General features: G+C 40.6%; 1 protein-coding gene across 3 annotated transcripts in view; it reads right to left on the bottom strand.

Annotated features, from left to right (window-relative positions):
• The window catches only part of DYNC2H1 (dynein cytoplasmic 2 heavy chain 1), a 597,118-nt gene that overhangs the window by 227,231 nt on the left and 347,723 nt on the right, over positions 1-22,164 (bottom strand). For all 3 annotated transcript variants that reach the window (XM_089687276.1, XM_089687277.1, XM_089687278.1), the window contains 3 exons: positions 18,873-19,028; positions 5,411-5,486; positions 1,228-1,427 (listed from right to left, as the gene is read on the bottom strand). In XM_089687276.1, coding sequence (XP_089543402.1) covers positions 1,228-1,427; positions 5,411-5,486; positions 18,873-19,028 — 432 coding nt within the window. The remainder of the gene's footprint in view (positions 1-1,227; positions 1,428-5,410; positions 5,487-18,872; positions 19,029-22,164) is intronic.

Below are 22,164 nucleotides of genomic sequence, written 5' to 3'. Positions count from 1 at the left end.
CACGCCTTGACTACTGCAACTCCCTCCTCACCGGCCTACCCCAGTGCAAACTCTCCCCGCTTCAGACCATCCTGAACTCAGTGGCCAGACTCATCCACCTCACCAGCCGCTCCACCTCTGCCACCCCCCTCTGCCTCTCCCTCCACTGGCTCCCCATTGCCCAACGCATTAAATTCAAACTGCTCACTCTGACCTATAAGGCCATTCACAACACTGCCCCTAACTACCTCACCGACCTGATTCCCAGGTACCACCCTACCTGTACCCTTCGCTCTTCACGGGACCTCCTTCTATCTTGTTCCCTGGTCTCCTCCTCCCATGCACGCCTGCAAGACTTCTCCAGGTCCTCCCCCATCCTCTGGAACTCACTACCCCAATCCATCAGACTGTCACCTTCCCTCCTCACCTTCAGGCGCTCCCTGAAAACCCACCTCTTCAGGGAAGCCTACCCCACCCTCACCTAACAGCCGCTGCCCTTCCCTCCTCCTACCACTCCATTCCCCACAGCCATTTCGTCCTGTACCACTACCCCCTCCCTCCTAGATTGTAAGCTCGAAAGAGTAGGGCCCTCTAACCCCTCATGTGCTGTTTGTTGTTACTGTACTGTTTCATGTATTGTCCCCCCCCCTCTATTGTACAGCGCTGAGCAAACCCTTTGGCGCTATATAAACTCGATATAATAATAATAATAATAATGTCTAGAATGTACAAACCTGAAATATATTGGTCCTTTCATGAGGTTTTCTTTTTTTCAGGCTCGTACATTTACAACAAGTACAGAAAATATCTGTTGATCTTGCTAGAAATGCAGTGTCCATGTCAATTCCTGTAAGCATATTAGGGGAGGAGTAAATGTATCCACCCAAGCACTGGAACTGTGTTTTTTGTGAGATTACCAGGTAAATAAAGAGAACTAATACAGACACCACAACTAAAAGCTGTCAATCTACAATACAGAACACTTTTGTTTTGGGTTTAGATTTGAATATGCCGAGTTGCTACCTGTATACAAACTGTAAGGAGGGGGTGAAGATAAAAACTACTTTTTCTATGGATTTGTGATGAAAGAGATGACATTTCACAAAATGTAAAAAAGTAGTTTTGTCCTACACAGTATTCTGTTGGTGAGCTTGATAGTGGTTGCAAGCCTATTTCCTAATTGCACTCATTCTTGCATTGATCATAAAAACATAGCTCGCAAAATAAATTAATAAAAAAAAATCTTACCATAATGCTGCAGGAATTTGGCAGAGATGCAGACAACGGGAAAGTCATCTTGCTTCCCTTTAATCCTCCAGCATGAGAATTGAAAAACTGTTCCAGATAGGAGCGAAGAACTCGTAAATCAAAGTAGTTATCTACACGTCCTCCATAGATTGCGTTCTCTAAGAGACCGTGCACAAACTCCCACTGAAAGTTTCTGCCACCTGAAAAAAAAATGTCCCCAAGTTTTAAAGAGCAGTTTTGGAGTGGTTCAAATTAATTTACTTTGAGTCATTATTTTAAAATGTGGCTTTGAGATTACAGTAAGGAAATGGTGATCCATACGAACCAGCTTGAGTAAAAGATTTTTTTACTACTTTTAAAAATTACATTCGAATGCCTCTAATGCCTGTATTTATAACTCGCCCTAAATGGAACCCCCTTTTCACAACTCAGAATACACTGGTGATGGGCCAGGTAAGTTGAGTCTATTACTTCATGGATCATAGCCATATGGAGACTTGCAGCTGCCTGCTTCCTAACAATGTAGACGACTGCTACTGAAACTGACACAGCAATGTAATGTTACCATACACAGGCTTTTAAATAACCAATTGGAGTGGTTAGATCAGGCTTTAGATGAAATCACATGGGGGTATATTCTAACACTGAAGAAAGCAATAACAAATTGGTTACTGCAATATAAAGCAAGCATTTTAGCACATATATAAAGTTGCCAATTATACATTGTATTTAAAGGTTCATCCGCAAAAAAATTAAATACATTATTTGTTGCAGTAACTAGGTTAGATGTGCAAAATAACAGTGCAGTCCTGAGAATGGGCTCCTAACCTTATTCTATGGGTGTCCTTATACCAACTACCAACTGAGTGCAATTGGCTGAGTCTGTGTATGTCATACAGTTCAGCTACAATGGTGAGTAGACAGACCCTATGTGCCTCCACCAAAGGGATAAATCAGCAGGTGCTGTCTTTCAGAGGGGCCTACAATTAGTGAAAGGTTTACCTAATAATCTTTTGAAGAAAGCCTCTTTAACCACTTCAGAAAAAGCTGCTGTTTAAAGATGAACTCCAGGAAAACTGAAAATCCACTCTTGCAGTGGGGCTGCTCCCACACTGCAAGCGTTAACCGTTTGTTTAGGTCTAGGGAATTTGGAAAATAACTTTTTACCTACTCGATCCTGTGCTCCTGCAGGCTCCTTCACACTGCTCAACAGGTCCCTGCAGCCTCTTCTCCCTCACACTCCAGCAGTCTAAGGACTTCTGACATCATCAAGACGGATACAGAGTCCTTAGCCTTGCACTAGATGTGAGGATGCAAGGGACAGTCCACCATTAGAGCATGGGAGAGCAAACAAGTAAAATGCCTTTACCGTTTCCTACACAGAAGTGAGCATTTAAATCTTGCATTGTGGGCATACACCCAAGACAGCAATTAGCTAACCCATATACATATATGCATCCTACATGCTGAAAAAGCACAACTCCAGGCATTATCTTTTTTGCAAACTTGTATTGGTCCAGCTTGGTTCGATGTAAATATCCATATCTCATATATGGAGGGTTCCTGGGCATGCCAGGAACCCTAGATTGGCCACAGGTGTATAAAGAGGTGCTTTTTCGTCCACACAACTGCCACTCACTGTATATTTTCTCTTTTACAGACCATTCTCTGTAAACCCTGGAGATGGTTGTGCGTGAAAGTCCAAGTAGATCAGTCTTTAAATATTCAGACCAGCCCGCCTGGCACCAACAACCATGCCACATTCAAAGTCACAAAAATCCCCTTTCTTCCCCATTCTGATGCTTGGTGTAAACTTCAGCAAGGCGTCTTCACCATGTCTGGATGCCTAAATGCATTTAGTTGATACCATGTGATTGCCTGATTAGCAATTTGTGTTAACAACTGAACATGTGTACCTAATAAAGTGGCCGGTGAGTGTGTTTATATACACTATATCAGCCTGTCTCAACCAGGGTGCCCGGGAACCCTGGGGTGCCTTGAGGTTTCTTCAGGGGAGCCTTAGCAAAATGTCTAAAAATTGCCCAAAACTTGTCTACAAGCCAGCGGGTGGAACAAACCTGCCTTTTAGTTACACCCACATGTTTTCAATGTGCGCCATCACAACCTTCTAGCCGCCAGCGTCCTGACAACCAATGGCATCATCAATTGATAAGGAGGATGTCAGCTGCCTGCACAGAATCCTAGTTTGACCCTCCCTTGTCCTTCTCTGTCAGTGCTGGGGTCACATTAGCTCAGTGATGGAGAAAAACTGAGGGGGAAGAGAAACATTGGAATACTAGTCAGTAACAGTGTGCAAAAGTGTATTTGCTTTGGAAGAATACATCACCTCTAATGTTGGGTGTCCTACATGTGTGGGTTTTGCGGTTAGAATAGTTTTTAGAATGGGGTGCCCTTTTAAAATTATGGACAGTCTCGAGGAACCCCATTTTAGAATGGGGTGCCTCGGGACTGTCCATAATTTTAAGGGGTGTCTTGGGACTGTCCATAAGTTTAAAGGGTGCCTTGACTGAAAGAAGGTTGAGAAACACTGCACTATATTGCCAAAAGTATTGGAACACCCCTCCAAATCATTGGATTCAGGTGTTCCAATCACCTCCATGGCCACAGGTGTATAAAATCAAGCCCCGAGGCATGCAGACTGCTTCTACAAACATTTGTGAAAGAATGGGTCACTCTCAGGAGCTCAGTGAATTCAATTGTGGTACCGTGATAGGTTGCCATCTGTGCAATAAGTCCGTCCGTGAAATTTCCTTGCTACTAAATATTCCACGGTGAACTGTTAGTGGTATTATAACAAAGTGGAAGCAACTGGGAACAACAGCAACTCAGCCACCAAATAGTAGGCCATGTAAAATGACAGAGCGGGGTCAGCGCATAGTGCGCAGAAGTCACCAACTGTCTCCAGAGTCAATAGCTAAAGACCTCCAAACTTTATGTGGCCTGCATGCACAACAACAGTGTATAGAGAGCTTCATGGAATGGGTTTGCATGGCCAAGCAGCTGCAACCAAGCCTTACATTACCAAGTGCAATGCAAAGTGTCGGATGCAGTGGTGTAAAGCATGCCGCCACTGGATTCTAGAGCAGTGGAGATGTGTTCTCTGGAGTGATGAATCACGCTTTTTTGTCTGAAAATTTGCTGGACATGTCTGGGTTTGGCCGGTTGCCAGGAGAACGGTACTTGCTTGACTGCATTGTACCAAGTGTAAAGTTTGGTGGAGGGGGATTATGGTGCGGGGCTGTTTTTCAGGGGTTGGGCTTGGCCCCTTAGTTCCAGTGAAGGGAACTCTTAAGGCATCAGCATACCTAACCATTTTGGACAATTTCATGCTCCCAACTTTGTGGGAACAGTTTGGGGATGACCCCTTTCTGTTCCAACATGACTGCACACCAATGCACAAAGCAAGGTCCATACAGACATGGATGAGTGAGTTTCAGGTGGAAGAACTTGACTGGCCAACATAGAGTCCTGACCTCAACCCGATAGAACACCTCTGGGATGAATTAGAGCAGAGACTGTGAGCCATGTCTTTTTTATTTTTTACAGGGGCTTATATAGTGCCATCAATTTACGCAGCGCTTTACGTGTGTGTGTGTATATATATATATATTGTACATTCACATCAGTCCCTAACCCTCAAGGGGCATACAATCTAAGGTCCCTAACTCATACATACACATACCAGGGCCCATTTAGACAGGATTCAATTAACCTATTAGCATGTCTTTGGAGTGTGGAAGGAAACCAGAGTACCCGGAGGAAACCCACGCAGGCACAGGGAGAACATGTAAACTCCAGGCAGGTGGTGCCATGGTTGGGATTTGAACCAACAACCCTAGTACTGCCAGGCGGAAGTGCTAACCATTTAGCCACTGTGCTGCCCACCTCAAAAATGCGCTTCTGGAAGAATGGTCAAACATTCCCATAGACACAATCTTAAACCTTGTGAACAGCCTGCCTAAAAGAGTTGAAGCTGTTATAGCTGCAAAGGGTGGGCCAACTCAATATTGAACCCTACGGACTAAGACTGGGATGCCATTAAAAGTTCATGTGTGTGTAAAGGCAGGCGTGCCAAAATTTTTGGCAATATAGTATATATATATATATATATATATATATATATATATTTCACAAAGTTATAATTTCACTTGTGAAGACATACCTTCAAACAGCCGATCAATAATATCATATGCAGCACGCAGATCTGATAGAGAGAATTCGTAAAATTTTGTCCAACCCTAAAAAAAAAAATAGAAGAGTTATTTAAAAACAAAGGTAAAACATTTAGCATCTAACAAGAAAACCTTTTCAACTGAAAACATGTCCTGAGCTTCTGTCCAAAACTAACCATTTCAGGAGCAAATCAGTGAGACGTGAATTGAAGAATTAGACTAAGAATTTCATGTGAAGCATGTCACAGCTCTCATGACCAAAGAAGGTTTTAGGATTCGGAGAATCTGACAGTTTATATAAAAACTGTTCTTACAGTGAGGAACAGAAGTATTTGAACACCCTGCGATTTTGCAAGTTCTCCCACTTAGAAATCATGGAGGGGTCTGAAATTCACATTGTAGGTGCATTCCTACTCTGAGAGACAGAATTTAAAAAAAAATTCAGGAAATCACATTGTATGATTTTTAAAGAATGTATTTGTCTTGCACTGCTGAACATACGTATTTGAACACCTAAGAAACAGCAAGAATTCTGGCTCTCAAAGACCAGTTACTGTGCCTTTAAAAAGTCCACCTCTACTCCACTCATTAATCTAACTTAGTAGCACCTGTCTGAGCTCTTTAAAGACACCTGTCCACCCCACAGTCAGTCAAACTTCAACTACTACCATGGGCAAGACCACAGAGCTGTCAAAAGACACCACAGACAAAATTGTGGACCTACACAAGGCTGGAAAGGGCTACGGGGCAATTGCCAAGCAGCTTGGTGAAAATAGATCAGCAATTGTTAGAAAATGGAAGAGGCTAAAGACGACTGTCAGTCTCCCTCGGACTTGGGGCTCCATGCAAGATCTCACCTCGTGGGGTATCACTGATAAGAAAGGGGAGGAATCAGCCCAGAACTACAAGGGAGGAGCTGGTCAATGACATGAAGAGAGCTGGGACCACAGTTTCAAAGGTCATTGTCGGTAGAACACTACGCCGTCATGGTTTCAAATCATGCATTGCACGGAAGGTTCCCCTGCTCAAGTCATCACATGTCCAGGCCCATCTGAAGTTTGCCAATGACCATCTGGATGATCCAGCGGAGGCATGGGAGAAAGTCATGTGGTCAGATGAGACCAAAGTAGAACTTTTTGGTCTAAACTTCACTTGTCGTGTTTGGAGGAAAAAGAAGGATAAGTTGCATCCCAAGAACACCATCCATACTGTGAAGCATGGGGGTGGTAACATCATGCTTTGGGGGTGCTTTTCTGTGAAGGGGATAGGACGACTGCACTGTATTAAGGAGAGGATGAATGGGGCCATTTATTGTGAGATTTTGAGCAACAACCTCCTCCCTCAGTCAGAGCATTGAAGATGGGTCGTGTTTGGGTCTTCCAACATGACAACGTCCCGAAGCACACAGCCAGGATAACCAAGGAGTGGCTCCGTAAGAAGCATATCAAGGTTCTGGAGTGGCCTAGCCAGTCTCCAGACCTAAATCCAATAGAATATCTTTGAAGGGAGCTGAAACTCCGTGTTGCTCAGCGACAGCCCCGAAACCTGACAGATCTAGAGGAGATCTGTGTGGAGGAGTGGGCCAAAATCCCTGTTGCAGTGTGTGTAAACCTGGTCAAGAACTACAGGAAACGTTTGACCTCTGTAATTGCAAACAAAGGCTTCTGTACCAAATATTAACACTGATTTTCTCAGGTGTTCAGCAGTGCAAGACAAATATATTCTTTAAAAATCATACAATGTGATTTCCTGAATTTTTTTTTAAAATTCTGTCTCTCAGAGTGGGAATGCACCTACAATGTGAATTTCAGACCCCTCCATGATTTCTAAGTGGGAGAACTTGCAAAATCGCAGGCGGTTCAAATACTTCTGTTCCTCACTGTATGTGTGGAAATGTTATTTTGGGAAAAAAAAAAAACATTCCAAATTTGAAAAAATTGTTGTTGGCTCCACCTACTATTACAATATAATATCTATAAAACATAATTTAGCATGGACTGCCAGGGCACAGAAATGGATTAAAAATCAGACCCATACAGTATATTTTTAATTTTTTTATTGCTTTGGGACAAGAGGGAGAGCCAAGGTTATTTACAAGAAGTATTCTCATATTGGTTACTTGGGCTGTAAATTATCACATGACTGGAAATTAGGCTGATTGGCTCTTGGCTATTACTGATGGAAACGCATGTATCACTCAGATTACAAAACCCTAAAGCGCACAATTAAGAGGTCAAATTACTTATGAATAACACACATGGTATTTATGGTATTTGCTAAATCTTATGACCTAAATTTCTTTTTGAATGGCTAAATGTTTTATTGCATGCATTAGGTAAATTTAGAAAATGCACATTATACTGTATAGCTTAAATATTTTTTTTAATTAGCTTGGCTAAAACACAGCAACAGTCCTCCCCAATCTGATTTCAGTTTGGGAATATTTTTTTCAGGTAGCCTAATCAGAGACAAACGGTAAGCCCACTTTGACTGGCAGATAGAAATTGGTCAGTTTCTCACTGTGGCAGTCCCTGTTTTTGCTGATTTAAAACTGTCCTGCTGCTGAAAAATTTGTATCAAACTCTTGCTAAGAATTAGGAAACAGCAGATTACATAGCGGTGTAAAATTGGCCAGGAGCAGGACAATTTTAATTAGAAAGGCTAGGCTGTTTTTTGCTGTTAGCTTTTTTTTTGTTCAAATGATGCAGTTGTGTAGTTGTGAGCTGCAAAAAAACGCCACCTTAAAGATAGTCAATAACAAGTGAATACTGCACTTTACGCAATCCAAACTTAAAAAGGCCCTATCAACATAAAATAAAAGTAGTTAAAAATAAAACTTGCAGGGAAAAAAAAAGTTTAACCTAGAGGTTAAAATCCTTATTATTATAAAATAAAAACAATGCACACTGAAAACAAATGAAAACCCCAAAATGTAATCTCCTGCAATACAAGAACATTTTCTAAAGAAAAGCCTTGCAGCAAAAAAAAAAAAGAAAAAAAAAAAAAAGAGGATTGCTATGGAAGGAAAGCAGCTAAAAGTGACTGCTGATCTCAAACCAAAACACAAAATAAAATGAAAGACAAAAAAGCCCCCCACTATGAAGTACAGAAAAGACTGCAAAGGGGTTGAGCTAAGCATCAGAATTACAGTTTTTCTACTGACCCTAGTCTCTTCTTAGGCAGTTTATCAGCTTTCCCCTGGCTCTCTCTACATCAGCTTTCAATATACTGTCACTATGGCTACTTTTACCCTCCCTTTTATAGTTAGGGGCCTGGCATATCCAAAAGTCCCCTTATTGACCATCTAAGTCAACTGGCCATAATTCAAAGGTCATGCAATGGACTGTGGTTTAAAAGAATGTTCCTGGGGGACTATGCACAGGATTCACCTCAAACCAGTGGTAACAGCGAACCACCTAAAACTCATTCCTACAGCCCAGATTTCATCTTTCTAAAATGATCTAAATTTTACCCAAAGTAAGTCTGATGGATAATAAGGAGTTAATATGCAGATTTACTACTTCTGATGGCAAAAAACAAAGGGCTTGTTCACATTATGGTGCAGAGATGTCAGTTTTTCTGCAAGGGCACAACAAAATCAATTGTTCTCTATGTGTCCTGTTCACAACACAACACTGGTATCACAGGCAGATTTATTTTCTGCGCAGGAATCTGCAATGTGTATAAAACTCATTAAAGTAATGAAAACTGATGTAAACTGCTGTCTCCGCAAGTGAAATCTGTGCATCAGTTTCCATCAGTTTTTCTGCATGTATGTTGTGAACAAGACCTAAGTCTCAAATAGCTGTATTCTGCCAAAAAGAAGCTCTTGTACGTTTTTGAGCAACAGGCGTTCTGCCTCAAAACAGAATGCTTATATGTGAACAGGGGATATCGCATGAACAGGATTTGGATTGTTGAGTGTTTTAGAGCTACAAGCTTCAAGCAGAAAATCGCTCAAGTGAGAATTTGATCCAGGGTAATCATTTTGTGGAACTGTGTGAGCTAACTAAGCAGGTATTGAGGATGATTTACTAAAACTGGAGTGTGGAAATCTGGTGCAGTTGTGCATAGAAACAAATCAGCTTCCAGTTTATTATTGTCAAAGCTTCATTGAACAAGCTGAAGTTAGAAGCCAATTGGCTATCATGCACAGCTGCACCAGATTTTGCACTCTCCAATTTTAGTAAATCAACCCCATTGGTGTGTTATCATGTTTAGATGTATAGGTATACTGTACATATACCAATAAGTACAATTTTTATTTTCACTTGTGATTTATGATACATTATAGTATTTTTTATAACGGTATTCCTTTAAGCCACATGAAAATCTTTGTGGTTTTCCCTATACTGTAATATAACTGTAAAAGATTCATGTGAATGGTAAAAATTTGTCTTTTGTCTCAAGCAGAACATTTTGGTATAAATGTGAAACAACAAAATGAAGGACTGTATGCTGCTACATCTGAAGTCAATCTACATACTATAATAGCATTTCCAGCAAGGCGCAGTAAATTCTCCCAGGTGCCTATCCTTGGCCCTGTGTGTCACAGGCAGCCAGGAGGATAAATGAGGTTGGCTTACAGTGTTAAGGTGCTAAGTAATTTATTGCCATGTGGCCTCAGGATAAATTAGCATTATCGCAACTCCCAGCTAAGCACAAGGATAAGTGAGAAATAATCGCTATAGACAAAATTAAATTCCATATAATGGAAAAATAAAAAAGTAAAAGGAAGCTTTCTGAGGGCATATTAATGTTGAATTCTATTTAACTTATGAAGCAGTATTTTAACTAATAAAATACACAACATGGACACATACCATATAGCCATATGTGATCAAATTTCCAAATTATTGTGTTCAGGTGTTTCTGGTGAAGAGTACAGTTATCAATACAGCATAAAATGACATTTTAGGTAATTGTGCAATTCCAACAAGGCTCTATTCCAGCAGAATTGTGTCCCAGAGGACAAAGCCAGCTCCAAAAAAAGATGTGGTTTGATCATTTTGGTTTGGAGTAACTCAACCTGCCTGCATAGAGTCCTGACCTCAACTATACTGACAATCTTAGGGATGAACTGGAGTGCCGATTGCAAGCCAGGGCTTCTCATCCAACATCAGTACCTGCCTCCACAAATGCCCTTTTGCTAAATTGGCACCAATTTCCACAGACACATTCCAAATTCTTGTGAAAAGCCTTTGCAAATAAGTGGCGGATGTTAAAGCTGCAAAGGGGGTGCCAACTCTTAATTAATACCCATGGTTTTAGAATGGGATGTCCAAGATAATTTAGGTGTGATGGTCAAGTGTCCAAAAACATTTGGCCATGATACTAAGCATTATCATCTCACAAAAGGTGAGAAAAAAGTTGATTAAAGAGTATGGGTGTGTGTTTTTCAGTTAGTTTATCTTGAAGAAAAGGGAGTAAAATGATGCTTCAGCTTATGTTTCACTTATATATTACTGATGTGAATATTAGGGAAGTCTTGTTTTTCCACACTAGCCTTTATGAAGATTTCAGCTGTGTGTGTAACTCCATTGCCTTCTCATCTTCCTTAATCTAAATGTGGCTGTATGCATGAAAGCTGTTCACTGGGTTTCACTTTTCCATTAGATGAGTGTCACTCCCAGAAGTGTTTTCAAATGAGAATAAGCTGGACATATAGGCACACTCTAGGAAAATCTCATCAAATCAGACACCTGACAGCCAACCACTTTTGGAGGGGTGCGACACAATGAACAGATATAGAAACTTTTTTCTGATTACTGTCCCCTCCCCCAAGATAAGCTGGCGCTGTGTTCAAATGTGTCTTCCCATTATGCCTACCGTTCAGTTATTCTCCTTGTTATGAGAGACCTTTGCAAATTAAACAATGTAGACGCTGCTATGGCCAAACTCACTGTGAATAGTATATGGCACAACTGATTCTAGGCTTGGAGGTGATTGATGCAATTGCAGAAATGCTTGGTGATCTCTTCCAGAAAAGAAATATCTTATAAGCGCGTAGGAGATCTAGTCCCCCTATAAGCAACCTAAAGATGTACATATGGTAAGGCCTTATTCACACAGGCGGCTTGGAGGTGGGGGTGGGAGATAAAGCAGGTGGTTTAGCCACACTTTTACCATCCCCCCGAATGTCCCCCTACCTTCAGAAACTCAGGGCTGTACACATAGTGCAGCCCCTGATGCTGTGCTCTGTGGCCATGGCAAAAATTAAACCCCTCGTTCTGCTCAGTGGGCAGGATCACTACCAAATATGGCTCATTAAGCGAATGAGGCCCTGCCGCAACTGTTGTGCAATGCACATGGTTGCAGTGAGTCGTTATCAGGGTTAAAACAGGTTATGAGAGGATAACATACTGCCTCCCAGTCAACTGCCCTCTGAAAAGTGATCCACTGCAGAACACTTTTCAGAGGGGTGGAAAGGGCTGCCACCTGTGTGAACAAGGCCTAAAGGAAATAGTAGTTTGCCAACAAATGTGATGTTTATATTTGTTTTCTTTCACACAATCTATTCATATATTACTGAGTGACAGTGAATGACGGCACAGCCACCTTGCCTGTACTGAAATGACAGTAAGCGTTTGCAAGTATAAAAAATGTATTATATTGCAACATTTAGCCCAGCAAGAACAACTGAATAGAATTAAATTATTTTTCTAGAGAAAAAAAATGCCTAAGTGCTAATAAGTCTCATTCCAAACAGAAAATTCAACATTGCATCGACCATTTGTTTAAAAAAAGTGAAATAGGAAGGCAATTTAGTGACTATAGGATGCAAATGGAAATCAATGCCTGAGTTATAGAGTCTGTATTATTTTACATTTTAGTATATCATATCCTTTATGGATCTTCTGGGGGAACATTTTCTTTCTTCTTTTTTTTTTTTTTCCATTACTGCTACTAAAGCGGAAATAAATTTGAATTTAAAAATTGCTTAAAAACCTACCTACATGTTCACAATCCTCTTCAGAATGAAGGAACTTCCATGCGCATGGGAGTTAAATCATTCCTTGGACAGCCAGTTACGACAGTCAAAGTCTCTGCTACCAGAAATACTGAGACAGAAGATGTGGATAATGGCTAAGGACCTCACTTCGTTGACGAGAAGTGTGTATATCCTAAAACTTTTTTTGGGATACAGTGGGGAAAGAGGACTAACCCTTTTGTTTTTTATTGCAGTTTGTGTTCCTACTGGGGAGATGCAACCCCCATTTGTCCTGCTGACTATTGCCACTGGGACACAAAGGGGTTTGATTTACTAAAACTAGAGCGTGCAATAGGTGGTGCAGATATCCATAGAAACCAATCAGCTTCCAGGTTTTTTTGAGTCAAAGCTTAATTGAACAAGTTGAAGTTAGAAACTGTTACAGCTCATACACACAATAAGAAAATTGTACAAAACTTTCAGTACGAGGAACAATCAGCCAATTATCTGACTGCTAGTATAGTACTTTTGACAGCCAATTCAGACTTCGAATGACAAAAAACGAGGATGCAAGCTATGAAATTTTAATCGTACGTGAACACAACATCGATTTTCGGTTAATGTGTATAGCAATCATACAGACATAATCAAAGTTAAAAAAAATGAACAGAAGCAAAGAATGACCCTACATATCCTCTTCTACTATACTAGTATGCAGCTATATTAGCTTTTGTCGGCCGAGAGTTTTCTTACAAGTCAGTACCATTCCAACTATGTACTTTTGAGGAAAATCGGATGATCGGTCGTACGATTTACTCATAGTGTGTACTAAGCTTTAGGGCTACTATGTACAGCTGCATCAGATATTGCACTCTCCAGTTTTGGTAAATCAACCCCAAAATGTCAAAAGATTTAAGTTGCTACTGATACAGAAACAGAAGGGATGAGTTATCTAAGGAAGAGGAAATGAAAGGAAATATTCCCACATGCATGGCAAAAAGAAAACATCCTTCCCTCCTATGCTATCCAAAATGTTTTGGCTTTAGATATTCATTCAAGTTCCTTTTAGCCCTCAAAGCCAGGGAGTTTAAAATGTTTTTTTCCTGCTGTAGAACGGGGCTGAAGTGATGCCCATTACCATAGGAACTGGGTTCTGTTAACCTTTATACATGTGCTAAGGCTTGTATTCCATATTGTAGGCACTAGAGTATGTGTTCTGCTGCCTAATGCATAAGCAGTTACTAGGCAACGTATACAGTGGGGCAAAAAAGTATTTAGTCAGCCACCAATTGTTCAAGTTCTCCCACTTAAAAAGGTGAGAGAGGCCTGTAATTGGCATCATAGGTAGACCTCAACTATGAGAGACAAAATGAGAAAAAAAATCAAGACAATCACATTGGCTGATTTGGAAAGAATTTATTTGCAAATTATGGTGGAAAATAAGTATTTGGTCAATATCAAAAGTTCATCTCAATACTTTGTTATATATCCTTTGTTGGCAATGACAGAGGTCAAACGTTTCCTGTAAGTCTTCACAAGGTTGGCACACACTGTTGCTGGTATGTTGGCCCATTCCTCCATGCAGATCTCCTCTAGAGCAGTGATGTTTTGGGGCTGTCGCTGGGCAACACGGACTTTCAACTCCCTCCAAAGGTTTTCTATGGGGTTGAGATCTGGAGACTGGCTAGGCCACTCCAGGACCTTCAAATGCTTCTTACAAAGCCACTCCTTCGTCGTCCGGGCGGTATGTTTGGGATCATTGTCATGTTGGAAGACCCAGCCACATTTCATCTTCAATGCCCTTGCTGACGGAAGGAGGTTTGCACTCAAAATCTCAAGATACATGGCCCCATTCATTCTGTCCTGTACATGGATCAGTCGTCCTGGTCCCTTTGCGGAGAAACAGCCCCAAAGCATGATGTTGCCACCCCCATGCTTCACAGTAGGTATGGTGTTCTTTGGATGCAACTCAGCATTCTCTCTACTCCAAACACGACGTGTTTTGTTTCTACCAAACAATTCTATTTTGGTTTTATCTGACCATATGACATTCTCCCAATCCTCTTCTGGATCATCCAAATGCTCTCTAGCAAACTTCAGATGGGCCCGGACATGTACTGACTTAAGCAGGGGGACACATCTAGCACTGCAAGATCTGGAGTCCCTAGCGGCGTAGTGTGTTATTGATGGTAGCCTTTGTTACATTGGTCCCAGCTCTCTGCAGGTCATTCACTAGGTCCCCCGTGTGGTCCTGGGATTTTTGCTCACCGTTCTTGTGATCATTTTGACCCCACAGGGTGAGATCTTGCGTGGAGCCCCAGATCGAGGGGGAGATTATTAGTGGTCTTGTATGTCTTCCATTTTCTAATTATTGCTCCCACAGTTGATTTGTTCACACCAAGCTGCTTGCCTATTGCAGATTCAGTCTTCCCAGCCTGGTGCAGGTCTACAATTTTGTTTCTGGTGTCCTTCGACAGCTCTTTGGTCTTCACCATAGTGGCGTTTGGAGTGTGACTGTTTGAGGTTGTGGACAGGTGTCTTTTATACTGATAAGTTCAAAGAGGTGCCATTGATACAGGTAATGAGTGCAGGACAGAGGAGCCTCTTAAAGAAGAAGGTACAGGTCTGTGAGAGCCAGAAATCTTGCTTGTTTGTAGGTGACCAAATACTTATTTTCCACCATAATTTGCAAATAAATTCTTTCCAAATCAGCCAATGTGATTGTCTGGATTTGTTTTCTCATTTTGTCTCTCATAGTTGAGGTCTACCTATGATGCCAATTGCAGGCCTCTCTCATCTTTTTAAGTGCGAGAACTTGCACAATTGGTGGCTGACTAAATACTTTTTTGCCCCACTGTATATTGTTGTCTTCAACCTTATTTTTTTTTGCGAAGACACTGTCCTCACCTTACCTTCCTCAGTCTCCTGAGCACAACATTATTTTTTATCGGGCTGATCTCTGATCTTCAGGTTTTTCAATTATTTCATTAAAATGGCTTTGATAAGATTTGGATTTGATATGATTAGGGTATTACTGGTCATGACATCATGTTTTTTAACGGTTAGCTCATGTTTTTAAACTCTGACTCACTCTGTAATGTTTGAAAAGTCAAATTTGTCAATCCAAACATGTTCAAAATACGCAACACTATACTGTAAAGGACACTTTCATAAAACATCTCAGATCTTATGTTTCTAAACAAACTATATACTGTACTTTGTTTTATGCTTACAAAAAATAATACAAATCAGAATAAACATTTATTAGACTTTGTGTCACCTTACAAGTTTTGCAGTAAAGAAATAACTTTCTTTGCTGGCATCATTTACTTACTAGTTAATAGCACTTGCCTGTACTCAACCATTCCTAGGCTCTTAGGAACCTTTACAGAATAGACTTTTAACGAATAGCAACTACCGTATTACTACTTTCAGAAATCTGAAAAATGGTCTTTGAGTCATACATGCACCATCCACGTACACTCCATAGCACCATATCTTTCAATGGTATATTTTATACTGCCCCTTGAATGTCTGTTTGGTTTCTTTTCCCTGTCCTGCTGGGTATCTAATGCAGATTTGGGTATGGCTAGATGTTCGAGTCAAACACAAGTTCGACTGGAACATCGGCCATTCGTGTGTTTGTCGAACACACAAACGGTAAGGTCATTCGGCAGGCTATTCGCCCACCGTGCCCCACAATGAGCTGCAACATGACAGTGCATTGTGATTGACCAAAGCAATGCACCTGAACACAAGTCAGGTGCAATGCTTTTGTCAATCACAGCATATGATGACATCACAAGGGACGGCGGTGACCCCACCCCTTGTGACACCATCACAGTATTTAAGAACTGTCAGACTAGCGCAGCTGTCAGATTGAGGGAGTCAACGTCGAGAGCGGAATGGGTTTTTTTTTTCTGGTCGGTGGTGGTGACAGGCATCGTAATTGATGTTGGATCTACGTCAGGAGACATTTTAGTTTTTAATAAAGGACTTGTCAAAGACTGTCTACTGTCATTTTTTTGGTGAATGGGGACAAGGTGTTTTAGAGGGGGGGACCCTGCCCCAAAGCACCCCTCCCCATGTTGAGGGCATGCGGCCTGGTATGGTTCAGGAGGGCTGCATGCTGGGATAAGGGTCTGGTATAGATTTTTGGGGGGCCCCCATGCCATTAAAAAAAATATTTTGGCGTGGGGATTGCCCTCAAAAGCCATACCAGACCTAAAGGGCTTGGTATGAATGGGGAGGACCTCACGCCATTTTAAAAGAAAAAAATGTTAACTGCTGGGGATTGCTGGCAATTATTTTTACATTCAGCTGTCAGTGGGGAACCCAGAGAACACGTCCCTTAATGTGTAGCCAGACCTCCTTTTGTTTCAGGTCTGAGGATCTGGAAAGCAGTTTGTGACCATCGGTGTACACAAGCAGTGAAAAGTCTATCCAACTGTGGGATTATTTGAACTGCTATATTTGCATTGAATTTTTTGTTTGGTCACAGACTACGAATTTAGAACTTTATGAGCACATACAGTTGTGTTCAAAATAATAGCAGTGTTTTGAATAAAGTGAATAAAGCTCTAAATCCTTCTAATAGCTTTTATTTCCATACACACAAATGCATTGGGAACACTACACATTCTATTCCAAATCAAAACATGAAGAAAAATATATCAAATTTGTGTTGTTCCTCTAAAAAAAATTGAAGAAAAGTGAATATTAGACTGTTCAAAAAAATAGCAGTGTTTGTATTCTTCTTTACAAACTCAAACATTCACTATATAAACTGAAAAATGTTTGAAGATTTTGCTTTCCTTTGAATGAATATTTAGTTGTATAAGCACTGTTTCTGAGAACTGCTGTACATCTGTGTTGCATGGAGTCAACCAACTTCTGGCACCTGTGAACAGGTATTCCAGCCCAGGATGATTGGACTACTTTCCACAGTTCTTCTCTATTTCTTGGTTTTGCCTCAGAAACTGCATTTTTATTGTCACCCCACAAGTTTTCTATTGGATTAAGATCCGGGGATTGGGCTGGCCACTCCATAACGTCAATCTTGTTGGTCTGGAACCAAGATGTTGCATGTTTACTGGTGTGTTTGGGGTCGTTGTCTTGTTGGAACACCCATTTCAAGGGCATTTCCTCTTCAGCATAAGGCAGCATGACCTCTTCAAGTATTCTGATGTATTCAAACTGATCCATGATCCCTGGTATGCGATAAATAGGCCCAACACCGTAGTATGAGAAACATCCCCATATCATGATGCTTGCGCAACCATGCTTCAGTGTTTTCACAGTGTACTGTGGCTTGAATTCAGTGTTTGGGGGTAATCTGACAAATTGCCTCCGGCTACTAGACCCAAAAAGAACAATCTTACTTTCATCAGTCCACAAAATGTTGCGCCATTTCTCTTTAGGCCAGTCAATGTGCTCTTTGGCAAATTGTAACCTCTTCAGCACGTCTTTTTTTCAACAGTGGGACTTTGCGCGGGCTTCTTGCAGATACCTTGGTTTCACATAGGCGTCTTCTAATTGTAACAGTACTCACAGGTAACTTTAGACCTTCTTTGATCTTCCTGGAGCTGATTGTTGGCTGAGTCCATTTTGGCTATTTTTCTATCCATTCGAATGGTAGTTTTTTGCTGTCTTTCACGTTTTGGTTGCCATTTTAAAGCATTTGCGATCATTTTAGCTGAGCAGCCTATCATTTTCTGCACTTCTTTATATGTTATGTCTTTAATAGAACTCCACACTGCTATTATTTTGAACATGCCCCTTTCAATTAGTGATTCAATTACACAGAATCAGCAGCATGCATGTCATGATTGTTGGGTCTGTTGGATTTCTATTACTCTACTACACCTGCTAGTAAATTATTTGCCATGTAGAAATATAATTTCTACCAAAAACAGTGATTGATCAGGTTAGTGATGTCTGACTGCTATTATTTTGAACTCAACTGTATATGAACTTTTATATCTTTATGAATTAGTTATTTATTTTATGCACATGCACTTTGTATTTGTGAGCAGTGAAACAGAATTACAATAAATCGTATAAAGAATTGCTGGCTACTGACCCCCCCCCCCCCCAAGTGGAAATCTGAGGAATACTCTCTTAGCCTTTTGCCTCCTCCCTCCCTCGAACAACCCCCCTTTTATTCTTTCCCCTTCTTCTTATCTAATATTTGTGTTACATTTATAGCTCAGTCTTAAATATTTTTATTGAAAAATTTAGGTGGGATCAGTCTTTTTTTCAAAATCCCCACAAGCCACCCTCTTGTATATTCTTACTTTTATCTACAGAACTATTATCTTTTGGCATCTTCATGATATAAACAAAAAAACATTTTTGATAAGGGTTATTGTGAAACTACGCCTTCAAAGGCATCTATGTTATTGTAAGAAGCCTGGTTTAACATCGCTTTGCTTACTTTATATACTCTTTGGACATCCCGATTATTATTTTAATTCTTGGTAGGCAACAAAAACAAAGAAAGTGTAATATGGAGTAATTACCTGAGGAATATAGTTTCTTCTTTCCTGGCACACAGCATGAAACCATGCCAAGCTGAACAAAGCCTGTGCCCGAGCTGAAAGGCCATTTTTACTGACTTGTTCTGGTGTCCAAGTTTCGTATGTTCTCAGCAGATTTTTCTTTAATCCAGGTGGTGCCTTAAATAAACAAATCCCAGATTATATTAATTTCTGCTAATTTGTTTCTATTACAAAATTATCTGCAGACATTAAGTTAATGAAATAATACTTAGGGTGCCATATAGCAAGTTCCTAGAAAGGACTGCAGCCTCTGTCTAGTCATTCCACACTGTATCTACAATGAGTTCCTGGATTCTGCATAGGGGTTGGATCAAAGATGGGACTACATCTGATCTATCTGAACCACCCTGGGCTTACAGAACAGGAAATGGATGGTTCATGAATTTGCTCTGTTACGGTGTATTTAAAGTATCATTAAATGCAAACATTTTCCGCGTGTTAATTTATTTACAATTATCACCTCTACCTCTGAACCTTTCCATCCTCCAATATTTCATTTTTGGTAAATACCTGGTTGATCCTGCTATTTCCATGGACCTCGCTTTCAGTAGTGGAAATGCTTTAGCAGCTGTTCCTCTTCCAATTTCCTATAGTGGAGCTAATAATTTCTTCTTCCTTCCTATTTAATCTGCACATGTGACTTTTTTCATCAGCTTGTGGGTGGCTCCAGCTTTGTTATTGACATCCAGTGGACACAATAGTGCCAAAAAGCACTGGGTGGCCACTGGCAAAAGAAACAACCCCTTCTGTAGTGATGTCTGCAAAATCTATCAGAGGTTTCCTGCTTGCTCCACACCACCCACTGCACAGTGAAGTGCGCAGCAAGTGAAAAATTGCCAGGTTGTGTCAGGAATAAAAGAGAAATTTGGAAACAGTATTTTAATATTTAGACCTGCTCTTGCTTTACTACTATATTCACCTATCATACATATGAAGTGGTGTTCTGCATTTAATGTCACTTTAAAGACTCATACAGGTTAGAATTGAGAATCCCTAGTGGATTAGGGTAAAATCACAAGCTAAGGACGAGGCATTCACAGAACAACTGGTTAATGGCAACAAGAAAATTATACACAGCTAGAGGACCTTGTATGATAAAAAAAAAACAAAAGTCAGTGGTGAGTAGGCTGAAGGTTGGGTCCCCTGTCTCTATTCGCAAATGCCCATGCTCAATTTTGGGGAGGTGAACTTAAAAAAATGATTTATACAGACAGAATCCTACTACATTTCTACTCTTCTGAAGTCAGCAAAATCAGTTATGCCCCCCCGCCACCACAGACCTTAGAAAACATCTCAGCATACCGTATGTCAATGAGGCTAGAGGGTTGTCTTTTTTTTGACAGGCTGACCTTCGCTGAAAAGCAACTTGACTTTCTGCTTCACACAGACACACACACTTGTAGGATATTGACATACATGTGAATGTGTCCTTTGGGTGTAGAGATCTACCAGAAGTCAAATGATCAATCAGCTTTTGACCACTAACTAAAATCTGTGGGTAGCTTGAAATTGCTATTACAAGCCTTACAGTACAATAAAATTGCTGTGTGTCCGAAAGTTAAAAAAAAAAAAAAAAAAAAAAGAGGATACTTATGTAAAGCTCTTCATTTCCCAGAAATTAGCACAGCTATATGTTATGCCCTGAATAAACACTGCTTATATAACAGATACGTTTATAAACACTTATGAGCTGGAAGAAATATAAGCAGCTGCTTAACACAGGCGGGCTGAGTTTTCTAGTGTCTGAGGCTGTTTATGAGATCCTATGCTTGTGGCACTCTTGAAGCAGACGGCTATTGAAACCTGGGCATTTGTTCGTCAGATCAAAGAAAAAAATCCAATGTGTACTGCTACAGAGAGTAGGGAGAACTACATAGCAACAATGATCTTAATTAAATGAATAAAATGAAAGGGATGTCATTATCAAGACTTTATTCATGTACAAAAGTAGAATCATACTGCACAGTGGAAGAGAACACTTGGACTTAAAATAAGTCATCATAGCAGCATTTATAGCCAGGTCTTGACTTGTGGTCCCCATTCCTTATCCCTAACAGAGGCACAATAAGTCACATGACAGTTAAAGGTCCACATCTCCAGCTGATTTACTCCACCAGAGTATACGAGTACACAAAGAAAATACAATGTCAAAACGTTCAAAGTAAAAAATGACATCAAACTTTGAATAGAGACATCTACCTCACTGGAAGCCCCTCAGAATTAATTTTTTATATACATACCTTCTTCAAGATGTCTTTACTCTGGTAACATGATTAGCAGGGTCCTTTACTTGTTCATATCTTCTCCTGCCATGGGCAAAGAAAATCCAATGTAATGACATCAGTGCTGTTCACTGTACCATTACATTGTGGGCACAGGGCAAGGCAATTGCCTTTCTCACTGTCCTTCCTTTCCACCTCATCAAATCAGAGAACACCTTGTATTAATTTAAAAAACACCCCCCCCCCCCAGAACTTTCAAAATATGGTGACAGTGCCAAGCATGTGACCTCCTCTGTGGTCAGCGTGCAGAGGGAAATCATTTGCACAGGACACGGAAGATTGCAACTATCACTGTAGCAGAGCCATCTACTACACTGATTGTCAGCTTCCCCAGAGGCCCATCGGGTAGGAGCTGTGCTTATGTACATTGTGTCAAAGCAAGAATACAGAAATTCAGAGGGGAGCTCAAAGGCACCTACATCCCAAATGGCAACATGATGCATTGTTTTACATAATTATGTTGGTCCAGCTTGGAACCACAGCATATAACCATACCACAGTAGACAATGCTACTCCAGTTATTTCCAATAAAGTCTGCAAAGTCTTTTCTGATAGGACAAGGTAGGAAAGTGGACAGTGATGTCACGTTCTCCACCTTGTCCAATCAGAGAAATCTTTGCATGGTGCCCATGCTGAGTGACTGACCTACTGTGTTCACAATGAAGTAGGGCAGCTGATCAGTACATACGGTATACATTGGGTCAAAAAAGTGTTTAGTCAGCCACCAATTGTGCAAGTTCTCCCACTTAAAAAGATGAGAGAGGCCTGTAATTGGCATCATAGGTAGACCTCAACTATGAGAGACAAAATGAGAAAACAAATCCAGACAATCACATTGGCTGATTTGGAAAGAATTTATTTGCAAATTATGGTGGAAAATAAGTATTTGGTCAATATCAAAAGTTCATCTCAATACTTTGTTATATATCCTTTGTTGGCAATGACAGAGGTCAAACGTTTCCTGTAAGTCT

This window comes from Staurois parvus, unplaced genomic scaffold, assembly GCF_062004578.1.
Source record: "Staurois parvus isolate SC_StPar_1 unplaced genomic scaffold, SC_StPar_1.0 ptg000422l, whole genome shotgun sequence".
Lineage (NCBI taxonomy): Eukaryota > Metazoa > Chordata > Amphibia > Anura > Ranidae > Staurois > Staurois parvus.
This window is presented reverse-complemented; position numbering and strand designations above follow the sequence as displayed.